Source organism: Thunnus thynnus, chromosome 15 (genome assembly GCF_963924715.1).
Source record: "Thunnus thynnus chromosome 15, fThuThy2.1, whole genome shotgun sequence".
In the NCBI taxonomy this organism is placed as follows: Eukaryota; Metazoa; Chordata; class Actinopteri; order Scombriformes; family Scombridae; genus Thunnus; species Thunnus thynnus.
Window position 1 is genome coordinate 27107076 of NC_089531.1, and position 12046 is coordinate 27119121.

General features: G+C 39.4%; 1 protein-coding gene across 4 annotated transcripts; it reads right to left on the reverse strand.

The window, feature by feature from the left end:
• Positions 1 to 518: 518 nt before the first annotated feature.
• Positions 519 to 10365, reverse strand: ctps1a (CTP synthase 1a). Of its 4 annotated transcripts, none has more exons than XM_067611591.1 (18): positions 10042 to 10365; positions 8441 to 8622; positions 8181 to 8351; positions 7987 to 8087; positions 7755 to 7871; positions 6690 to 6773; positions 5792 to 5872; positions 5559 to 5710; positions 5332 to 5464; positions 3792 to 3880; positions 3608 to 3702; positions 3428 to 3490; positions 2270 to 2313; positions 2088 to 2184; positions 1943 to 1998; positions 997 to 1093; positions 722 to 866; positions 519 to 609 (listed from the first exon to the last, which is right to left on the reverse strand). In XM_067611591.1, exons 2-18 carry the CDS (start codon positions 8607 to 8609, stop codon positions 528 to 530), a joined length of 1776 nt encoding a protein of 591 aa, XP_067467692.1. In that variant the 5' UTR covers positions 8610 to 8622; positions 10042 to 10365; the 3' UTR covers positions 519 to 527. The 4 variants fall into 4 exon arrangements, with proteins under 4 accessions (XP_067467692.1, XP_067467693.1, XP_067467695.1 ...); XM_067611592.1 differs by lacking the exon at positions 10042 to 10365 and adding an exon at positions 9619 to 9715; XM_067611594.1 differs by lacking the exon at positions 10042 to 10365 and adding an exon at positions 9277 to 9373.
• Positions 10366 to 12046: the final 1681 nt, after the last annotated feature.

Below are 12046 nucleotides of genomic sequence, written 5' to 3' on the forward strand. Positions count from 1 at the left end.
CAGTCATATTGTCAAATGTATAGTGTTTCACTGTCATTGAATGTAATAAACTGACAAAACAACTTATTGGAATCCCTCGTTTTATTCCATCTTACACTTTTTCAAGGAAAATTAAACATGTTTTTTGCATAAGCTGAAAGTTTTTTAGCTCCATGTAACAGTAATTACAATAAGGCCACATAGTACAGCTGTCAATGTGTACAAAGTTTGATAGTGGTACTGGCATCACAGAGGCAGTCAAATATCAATTCCTGAGCCTCAGTATGAAGAGTCAGACTACATGTAAAAGCAACAATTCTCCAAGTTCATCCAGGACTGGAACTCCAAAAACAGACAGCTTGTTATAGTCAGTACCATATCACAGAAAAGTCTGCCCTGATCAGTGGTCCAACATCATTTCAACTCCAGTTTTGTCTGCAACATAAGGGAGAGGGGAAAGTGGTACTAACTTATTGTGCAAAGGACACTTTAATTAAAGTGATCAACATTAAGTGAAACAATTGTGTAAAACTTTGTACCTCATGAAATCATTCACTAGAGATGGAAGGCAACTTCAATTCTATCTCAGAGTCTGGGGTACTGCTGCCACTCCGATCGCTGTATGTGTCCCTGTGTAAAGACAATATCACATCTATCATCTGTTCTGTTTTCAAATATGGTTGAAGTGAGTGTGATAATACATAAACAGACAGTATACAATGATCTGATGCTGCCTGCTTACCGTGGAGACAGACGGCAGCCCTTTTGTAAGTAACTATGGAGCTTCCCGGCAGCAGCCAGCAGTAAACCAAGATAGGGGGGTGACGGCTTGATGGGGCGAGAGGTGAACTCAGGGTGGTACTGCACTCCAACAAAATATGGATGATCTGAGAACAGAATTCAATTTTAAAATGGAGTACCAAACAGGTTCTAGTGATATTGTTGACCTTGAAGACCTTGTGAAGAAAAACATGATCAAAATGCATAAAAAGCATTACAGTGGTGTATTTCCCTTACCGTCCAGCTCTATGACCTCCATTCTTTCCCCTTCAACATCTTGACCTACGAAGCGGAAGCCCTTCTCTTCAAAGTGACTCTTCAGCTCAGGATTGACCTGGACACAGATGACATACAAAATCAAACGAGAAATCCCGCCTCATGGTTGTATACTTCCACCAATCGGTCAGGTTTTAGTTTACATCCGTGACTGTCCACACTCATATTTGTAGCTGCGACTTTGAAGGATTTTAATAAAAAAGTATTAAGTGTATTTTCCTTGTATGTGTTCACATGTCTGGCCAGTAAAGCTGATTCTGATAGACAACAAAGTTGTAGCCATGACAGCAGACGATGCTTCAGATATGATGTTGCTGCAAAGAAGCTACAGATTCTAAAACATGGAGGCTTCACACACATCTTCAACCCTGCAGCACAGAATATCTAAACAATCACCACAGTTTCAAGGTGGGAACCAAGATTACTGTCACCAATTCACAATCTCCCCTTCTGTTCCTGAGTTATGACGTTGAATAATGTTATTAATTGTTTTTGCAGAACATTATGACGTTACAGTGAAGGTGACCTTTGACTTTTTGGATATAAAATGTCATCACTTCATCATTTTATCCTATTAGACATTTGTGTGAAACTTTGTCATAATTAGTGTATGAATTCTTGAGTTATGGCCAAAAATGTGTTTTGTGAGGTCACAGTGACCTTGACCTTTGACCACCAAGTTCTAATCAGTTCATCCTTCAGTCCAATTGGATGTTCGTGCCAAATTTGAAGAAATTCCCTCAAGGCGTTCCTAAAGATATTGTGTTCAGGAGAATGGGACGTACGGACAGACTACTTGAGAACATTATGCCTCTGGCCACAGCTGTCGCCGGCATGGAGGCATAAAGAATTACATCCACTCTGCAGTTGTGGTTTATGCTGCTGATAAAGTGAGAGGTTAACGTACCTCAAAGCGATGTCTGTGTCTTTCATCCACATACTCTGCATCTCCATAAAGCCTGCCTGGAATACAGAACAGCTGTGAGCACAGGAAGCAAGGACGCAACACATCAACGGCCGGTTGAAAGGGAATTTTTTTTGGAAGTTCTTACGCAGTACACTGTTGTCAGTCTTGAAAATGGTCCGTCTCTTCCCTAGCCTCATAGTCCCACCCATTTGCCCGGGGTTGTGTTCTGGCATATCAATCACCTGCGAAGGTTAAATGACACAATTTGAATTGAATACACTTTGTGGTTCATGTAACCAAATCATTCCTGTATTTTAGAAAGCTTACCACAGGATGCTTTGACTCTGGGTGGAATTCAGTTGAGTTGGCATCTGAGTACAAAAAAAGGCAAAAGACATGCCATCGGTTATGTTAGCATGTAATCAAAAACTGCTGCTACCCACCTTTTGGAAGGCAAACAGGTATACTACACCAATATGAGTGTCTTGATTTATTTCTCAAGGGAAGGTGGGGTGATTTTAGCATTACCTTCCCGAGTGAATGAGTTTAATCCAGTTCAGAGCGTGAATGCGTGTAATTTCTCACTCCCACTCCAGTAATAATTACTGCTGCAATTAACTACTGTTGAGCAAACATGCTTGCCCTCCTGTAATTTAAATTCAGAGCGACGTCCTTATAGCTTTTACCTTCTACCACATTTTATCAACTTAGTGTGAAATTTGTGGGAAAATGAAGTCAGAAATGTTTTTTACTAATCTAATAGATGGAAACATGCAAACACCAACATATAGGCCCATTTGGGAACCAATACCACAACAGAAAAAAATACAACTATTAAGAGATCAAGACCCCATAAAAGCTCTTCCAATAGGCTGTTGTAATGTGAGCTACAGGTAGGTATTACTATCCTCTTCTGTTTTTAGACTATATTTGTGTACACTTTAGCAAACTGGTGCCATTAAAAGTATGCTGAATTAGTTATAAGCAGTTCCTGTTTACAATGTACCCATGGATGTACTGTCTTTTTCTATGACCTCTCAGCAGTTTTATGGAGGTTTATTAGCGATGGACATCAGGAAGTGTAAGTCACACTGAATGATATCGATATGTGTTTCTGTCTGTGTGTTAAGATTTGACTGAGTTATGACTTTGTTGTCCTCAGATGGTTTCAATTCAGATTCAGAGACAAACTAATTTCTTCTGAGGTTGACGAAATGTTAACTCAAGGTCTACTTGCTAGTTTTTTTTCTGCATCTCACAGCATTGATCAGAAAGCTCCAGAAACGCTAGCAAATAGACCTAGAGTCAAGATACTGTCTATAATTCCCAAGGTCAAGAATGAACTTTTCTGCTCAATTTCTTTTCCTTTCGGGGGATTGTTATAAAGAGACTATCAAAATTTAAGACTATTAAGAATATTCAGCAGCTGTAATTCAACAAAATATCAGTATAAGTCTAATTACTACACGGGAGAATTAATATTACCTCTCCAGCCGAGCGTGTTCCTGGCAAATTCACATACGGCTAACTGCATTCCAAGACACACACCTGCAGAAACATGACAACCAATCAACTGATGCTGCCATTCATATTAATATACAAGAACAGTTAAGTGACAATGTTAAATACAGTGTGATAATGGTTATCACGACACTACTTCTGTACCTAGAAAAGGTTTTTTCTGTTTCCTCGCCCAGTTGATGGCGTGAATCTTTCCTTCGGTTCCTCGGACGCCGAAACCTCCTGGTACCAGGATGCCGCTGAGGACAGAGGAAACACATGTTGATCAAAATGCTCCTTTAATATCCAGACTGTGTTAAGCTGTTCTCTGTACCCGTGTAGAACTCACTCAGCACTGCAGAGCTTCTGCCAGGCCTCGTGATATTTCACTGGTTCCTCCTGCAGAGTGCTTGGCTCCAAATCTGCTGAGTCTATATACTGAAGAGCAGAGAGAAAACGTTTAGACGGCAGGTATTACAACACAGACATGAGGTTTGTTACATTGGTTCCATCACACAAACACCAAAGCTAATTTTTCTGAACTGATACAGGAGAACTAATTATGTGTTTAATTGGGCCCATTGACCCAATACTGGCCCAGTGTGAAACAAGGCCTCAATCAAATGCATTAGTCTTGGTACACTGGACTGCTGAGTAACTGTGGTGAAACAGTGTATTGATTGGCTCCCTAACAGCTTATTTAAAACAGATGAACAGACAAAAAAAGGAAAACATTTTTTGGCTCACGTAGCTGAAGCTCCTTCATGCAGTAGCTACTGTATCGTTTGCCATCCTGGTTATTATAGCCCTCTCTAATGGTCAGTTATTATCTAGTAACACATTTATTCCTGCCATTTACTAAATGCATGATAGGATAAGTTCTAGTTCACATGGGCTTTAGTAAATGAACTAGTGGAATTCATATTTCAATGATAAAGCAATGAGTAAAAGGGTTTGTGTCAATTCATAACTGACACAGTTGGGTGTGGTGATGTGTAGGCTGCTGTTCATGTGACTTACTGTGCTGTGTAGGGTGGAGACAGAGCATGAAGCAACCACTAGATGGCAGCTAAATGGCTCTTTAAATTATTTATCAATCAATAAAAATCACTACATTATTTATAATATTTAGCTCGACACAGCAGAGACTCCATACAAAAGGATCAGAGTGGTGCACGTTTAGAAATAACATGTTTCTTCCTGTCACTCCCCAGGCTGAATAAAAGTGCTTGGCTGCTGCATCAACAGTAAAAGTGTCAGTGTGCTTCAAACTAAGCGCTGAACTCCATCTGAACCCTTTCTGAACGGTGGAATTGAGAGAGGGCTGTGTGTAACTTTCCAACACAAGCAATCAGACAGTCATGCACGATTTGCTTTGTTTGGTGTGTCACAGTGAGAAAGTAGGTAGGATCTGAACTTCTCCCTCAAGCTCTTTTTTTTATTCTTCACACGAGTGATTTTGGCACTTTTTGTGTGTAGACACAACTGCAACACCATAAATGCGTAAAAGGAGAGACAGTTTGAAAGTGTCGAGACCGTCTGCCCTATAGACTCACTGAGTCTAGTTTACGTTATTTATTTCTAATTGACATTGTAGGTGTATGTGATGTGCTGTTGTGTGTAGCTTTGTATTTTGTATGGTGTGTTCTGTGTGGGGTTTTTTTTGTTTAGGTTTTTTTGTTTGTTTGGGATGCTACGGATGCAAATTAGCTTCGAGCTAACTCCAGTGCAGTGCGCCTTTAATGTTTAAAACTGCACACTGTCCCAATCAATAAATCAAATCAAAAATATCATCACGATCGCTCATATTTGACTAGTCAACAAAATTAAGACATTAATAAAGAATGAGCTCATGGGTGCTGTGTGGGTTAACAACACTGTATACATACCTTAACCTCCAATTTGTGACTAATAGCCAGGGCCGAATGCTCCAGTGCCTTGATGACAGAAGCATAGGAGTCTGAGAACTTGGTGTATTTCCCCACCAGTGCTATAGAGCAGTGTTCTAGCAGTCTGTCAGACCTGTGGAGACAGCGTGTATGTTAGTGCACTATTTGAAACCTTCTCCGGAGTACAATCTCTCCATCCCTATTTGACTCAGTGTTGACTGACTCACCTGTCAGACATCTCCTTCCATTTAGTCAGCATCTTCCTGGGTCTGGTCTCTATGGGCATATTCAGTCTCTTGCTCAGGTAGCCCACCACGCCCTGATCCTCCAGCAGTAACGGCACTCTGTAGATGGACGATACGTCGTGGACACAGATGACCTGGAACAAGACAGGTGAATGAGTTTAGAACTGCTGAGAGAGTCACAGCTCTGTTTCCGTGGCTCGGTGTCAGTGATGTACCTGTTCGGGTTCTACGTGGCAGAACATTGAGATCTTTTCTTTGACAGAGTTCTCCAGAGCGGTGGAACAGCGACACATGATCTGTCGGCAAAGATGAGATGGAAATGGATCATTGAAGCAGCAGTACAGTGATTTCACACAGCAAAACATAAAGAAAAGATAATTATCGATATGATGAGCTGTGGCAGTGGTGTGTTAGTGGTTAAAATATCGCAATTACACTGATTTCAGGCAGTGAGAGGTGAATATGACGTCCTGTTTAGTGCTCATTCTGTCAGCTATGTGTAGTTTAGTCCTGAGAGTTTTAGTCATATTTAGTCAACTTGTAGTTTCATCTTAATTTTTTACATATTTAAGCAAAAATATATTGAGATTTATTGAAAGGTTTTGATTTTTAATTTTCATTTTAGTAAACCTTTTTTGTTAACATTATTTAGAAACATAGTGGCAGTTTTTGTTTCATTAACTCTCATGTCTTCACATCTTTATAATGAATGTAATGGAATCATCATTGATGATTATATTTTGTCAGTTTTTATTAACAAAATTCATACTAGTGCTGTTGCACAGTGAGTATGGTTTTCTTTTTTTTTTTGCAAGAACGTGTTTTGCTTTTTCACTGAGCTGTTGCACAGTATTTTGGGCCTGTCAGTGTTCATTTAAGAAAGGCACACTAACTCTGACTATGATGTCAAAACTCGTTCACTCAGTGATATGTTTTGTTATTTTCACATGAAGACATGTTCACCCATTGTTAACAACAGTGTCATTCTTCAAACTTTTGTGGATAAACAGAATGAGCACCACAGAGTTTAACCGTTTACATTCTGAAGTCTCATTTTGTAAGAAATAAATAAAAGCTCCTATGTGTAGGATTTGAATATTGATGATGACTCACCAGATCAGGGGACAGACCCAGTCCTCTGAGCTCTCTGACGCTGTTCTGTGTAGGTTTGGTCTTCTGCTCTCCTGTTGCACTGGGCTGGATGGAGATAATACATACATTAAACTGACTGAACTACTGTCTGTATATCTGCAACATCTAACATGTGACAAAAGGAGACAAAAACAGACGCTTAGATCTAAATACAAGAAACAAACTGTGAACGTGTCTTGTTCCCCTGAATCTTAAAATCACAGTCAGGGTGTATGGTATTATTGTCACAAAACTTGACTGCTGAAACGATCAAATCAATTCAAATTTGAAGGGAAGTCAAGCAGCACAGCTCTAATGTGATTATCAATCTTTAAACAATTACATTACTTTTTGTTCCTGACAATTCAAACACAGTTTGCTGCAAAAACTCTTATTTATGAAGTTATTTCCTAGAGCTAGACTGATCATTCAGCCAGGCAGACATATCTGCTGATACTAGCTTACTGCAGACATATTAGCATCAGCATATATGTCAGCTGTTGAATAACAAGAAATTACACTATAAATCATCTTCTTCCTCCTTCTTAATAAGGTATTTCTTTTATCACCTCTTTATAACCGTCATAAATTCACTTTGGATTTGGTTAATTCAATGTTGGCAGGCTACTAGAACAAACTAACTCTACTCTCTAAACGTAAAATAGAAGTGTAAAAAAATCTAGTGCTAATTAACCAAAACCACCTACTAGCTTACCAAGACTTCCTGTAGACACACCAAGCACACAAAGCAAGAGATTATGTTTTTATATTTTCTGGCACTGACAGCTGAGGGAACCTCTGGAAGCTTTTGTCCATAACAGAACAAGTTGTTGCTACTATACGATTTTTTTTCTAATTGCTTGTGTCTTGTGCACTCAGATTTTTTTCTGAGTGCAACGTGCAACAAATGCGTTTTGTTACAGTAGTAATCCTCCAGTGGGAATATAAGTGTGTGTATTTGCAGTCAATCAGAGCAGGAGCGAACATATTGCAACAAATATTTCCTCAAATAAAAACATGGGAGGCCTGAAGGCATCGCTCTCTTACCTGTGGTATCAAGCTGACGTGAATGTTGCAGAAGTTCTCTCTCTTCACCTTAAACTGGAACTGCCTGAAGGCCTCGATGAAAGGCATGCTCTCTATGTCTCCCACGGTGCCTCCTAACTGCGAGCATGTCACAAATATTATCAGTGACGTTCAAAGCAGCTTTTGTCTCAGCAGAGAATCCAGGACGATACAGAATCAAATCTGAACCATTCTTGGAAAATCTCAGGCTCACCTCTATGACACAAACTTGAGGTTCCACGAAATCGTCATCAACAGGTACTCTGGCCTGTTTCACCACCCATTCCTGAATGGCATCTGTGATGTGTGGCACCACTGGAATAAAAAAAAACAGACAAAATGATTCTTGGTTAATGATTATTTCTTTGGCGTGAAACTTTCTTCCAACCTTAAGCAGCTATTGTTTACCCTGCACGGTCTTGCCCAGGTAGTCTCCCCTCCTCTCCTTGTTGATGACTGACTGGTAGATCTTGCCGGTGGTCAGGTTGTTGTCTCTGGTCAGCCGGATGTCGAGGAAGCGCTCGTAGTTCCCCAGATCCAAGTCCACCTCGCCCCCGTCGTCTAGCACGAACACTTCACCTGGATAGAGCAGACAGGACACAATCATGACATGTAACTGTTTCATTATAAATGTGTCAAATCATAACTGATTATTTCCACTCACGTACCATGCTCATATGGGGAAAATGTGCCGGCATCTATGTTGATGTAAGGGTCGATCTTGATGGCAGTCACATGTAAGCCGCATGACTTCAGGATTGTGCCCACACTGCTAGCAATGATACCTTTGCCAATACCGGATATGACTCCTCCAGTTACAAGGATGTACTTCATCATTGTGCTCTGGTGTCTGGAGAAAGATGATGGATTCAAATCAAACAGGAGACCATGCAAAACTGTTCTCATCGTTGTACTGTGCAAACAAACTACACATTCAAAAGTGAATGTGAAGCTGACACATTCTCAACAGAAACTAACAATTACATTTTACCTCCGGAGCTTTCATCCACATCTTGTGGTCCTCATCAGTAGTTACAATCCACCCCCCCTCCCATACATGACTCCATCTGCTAGGCCACATAATGTGGCTGAAAGCCCCGATAATAATCCAGTGGTTGTGCCTTGAGTAAAGGAATTTTTTTGTCAAATAATTTATCATTTACAAATACATTATCTTGTATTGTATATTAAAATATTATCTAAAAAACAAATGCATTATCTTGTTGGGCTATTGTCCTAGATTACATTTTCCTAGGTACAAAGGTATATTGAACATAGAATATATAAAGAAAATACGCTTGTGAATGAAACATAATACTTAATTCACATACATGACAGCAACTAATTAAACTGGGCTATGGCTTACATTAAGGGCAGAGAATATTTCTGTAAAGACAATTTAGCTATTTAATTAACCACAACAATGGCTAAACCTCCATGTCCTCCTTGTTCCACAACGTGGACCCCATGAATTGTTAGACCCAATTATACAATGAAGGTTTACCTCCTAAAACCACTGGTCTATTAACCCAATAAAACCTCGAAGGTCACCAGATTTAACAAGTTTTTGTAAAAGTCTGTTGAACGTTTTCCATCCTTCCCGCAACTCATTACAAAGCATGGCACATGTAGCGCGCTTGGTTACACACACAGCACGGCCCGGGCGGATGGGAAATTCTAACTTCGATTATGCACGGACATCACAAATTAGCACACCGCCTGCCCGGGTTACCGCCGTGATTAAAGTAAACGGGACAAAAGTAACATGGCCAGTACAATTAGCTTCAGGCTAACTATTCGGGAAAATATTGGTATACGACAGTAATTATCAGACTGTCCCTCTTACCGGCCGCGGTGGAAAACAGACACATGTTACGCTGGCTGAACCAAGTGATACTGCTGTGTTTAAATATAAAGGTGCTAACATGCTCCCCATTTATAACAAACAGGTCAAGCTAGCGGGCTTACAGATGGCATTCAAAATAAAAGCCAAGTTAACTACACACCATATTTAATGTGAAACAAACGCGTAACAAAACTATCCTGAAGTTGCAGATAGTATTATCTACTCCTCTTAAAGTTACCAGAGCATTGCTGAAATATAATCAGTTATTGTAATATACTGCTACTTTCCAGCGCATGAATTTTATTTAGACTTTCTTTGCCGGAAGTCATACTTATTCATTGTTTTCTAGCTTGTAGCTAAAATAACTGTATTTGCTAGCTCGACAACTAGCCCCTCTTATAACAGAATTACATTTCAACTCACCAAAATATTCCTTCCTCTCCAAACAAATTCTGAACGACTGAAACGGCTCACAGGGCCCTTTTCTGAGACGAGATTTCTATCCAAACAGCTTTAGCTCCTGTGTTTCTCCTGAGCTATCCATCCACACATTGACTCCGCACGTGTATGTAGCACGACTCAGCTGCAGCAGCACATCATTCACTACACAGTGCTACCCTCAGGACTTCCGCAGTACTGGCAACCTCGTTACTTTTTATGGGTTTAGTATTATTTCCATAGTGATGCCACTAACACCATACCTATAAGACAAAACAAAATTATATTGACAATAACACATAACAATAACAATCGCATCAACCCAGACAACACCTACAGCACCATAGATAATAACAAATAACCTGCCCAGTCAATGCTTTGCGACAAATGCAGATGCAAGACGATAAACCACCCTAATGCAATGCAAAGCTAAGATAAATAAATAAATAAATAAATAAATAAAATTAGCTAGTAGCCCCAAAAGAATACAACACCATGCTACAAAAGAAGGGGAAAAATAACAAAATAAAGAAAAAGTCAATTGCCTCCACAAGAAATCCTTATATTTTATATTAATCAATTGAGCTTCTTTCATATATAATTAAGAATCTGATACATATAAAGGAAAATTTGACAGACAGTTGGTCAATCCTGCAAGCAAGGTATTTTCAATCGCCTGTGGTACATAATTTAAGAAAGAAAAAAAAATCACTGCCAGTCAGGTCTGCAGACAGCCTCTCAAGAGGAGGAATCCTAATTATTATTATCCCACATATTAACTGCAGGAGGTTCAGACTCAGTCCATTTAAGTCATATACATTTCCTCGCAAGTAACAGAAGTTTCCCCAAAAGTTTAAATTCAGTTTTATTTGGGTCTAATGTCCCATTATTAACATGAAGGAGAAGAAGGGATGGATGAGCCACTTAAAAAAAAAAGTTTTATTTATTTTTCTCTATATTTGGAATTTGGTTGCCATCACCAAACCCTGTTGTGGAAAGATATTTTTCTAGCAGTATTTAACTGAGGTTAAGGTGAACTGTTGTATGTGGTGATCTTAAATTACTGCTGTTTATATGAAACATGAAGCTGCAGAATTTATGCTACTATACATACAGACGAGTGACCAAATGGTGTTCATCCCTCCAGAAGAGTTCCTGAGGCTTGTAGAATCAATGCCAAGGCTGAGGAACACCATTCTACAAAAAGATATTCCCTCATTTGGTGTTTTGATGATGGTGATGAAGAGCGGTGTCTAACACGTCAGTCCAAAATCTCCCATAGGTGTTCAGTAGGGTTGAAATCTGGTGACTGTGAAGGTCATAGCATATGATTCACATCATTTTCATACTCATCAAACCACTCAGTGACTCCTCGTGCTCTGTGAATCGGGGCATTGTCATCCAGGAAGAGACCACTCCCATCAGGATAGAAATGATTCATCGCAGGATAAAGGTGATCACTTAGAACAACTTTGTATTGATTTGCAGTGACCTTCCCTCTAAGGGAACAAGTGGACCCAAACCATGCCAGCAAAATGCCCCCCAAAGCATAACAGAGCCACCAGATCCCCTCACTGTAGGGGTCAAGCATTCAGACCTGGACCAGTTCTTCCTTTAATTTGTCACCTGTCTGTATATGCACCATATGTCAAAAATAACATTAAAAAATATTAAAGAAAAAAGTTATTTATTTAGTTATTTAAAAGTTATTATATATATTTTTTGATGATAGTGATTTTATCATCATTTGTTTATACTGATTCCATGCTCTGCACCACCTACATGCAGTGAGTGGTGGAAGTAGTCAGATCTTTTTTTAGAGGTAAAAGCAGCAACACAATGTAAAAATACTCCATTAAAAGGAAAAGCCCTGCATTCAAAACTTAACTTACAACACTACATAAAAGTCCAGAAGTAAAGAAAGTAAAAGCAAAAGTATTCATTAGAACAGCCCCTTTCAGAGTGTGATTACTAATGCACTAACATGTAA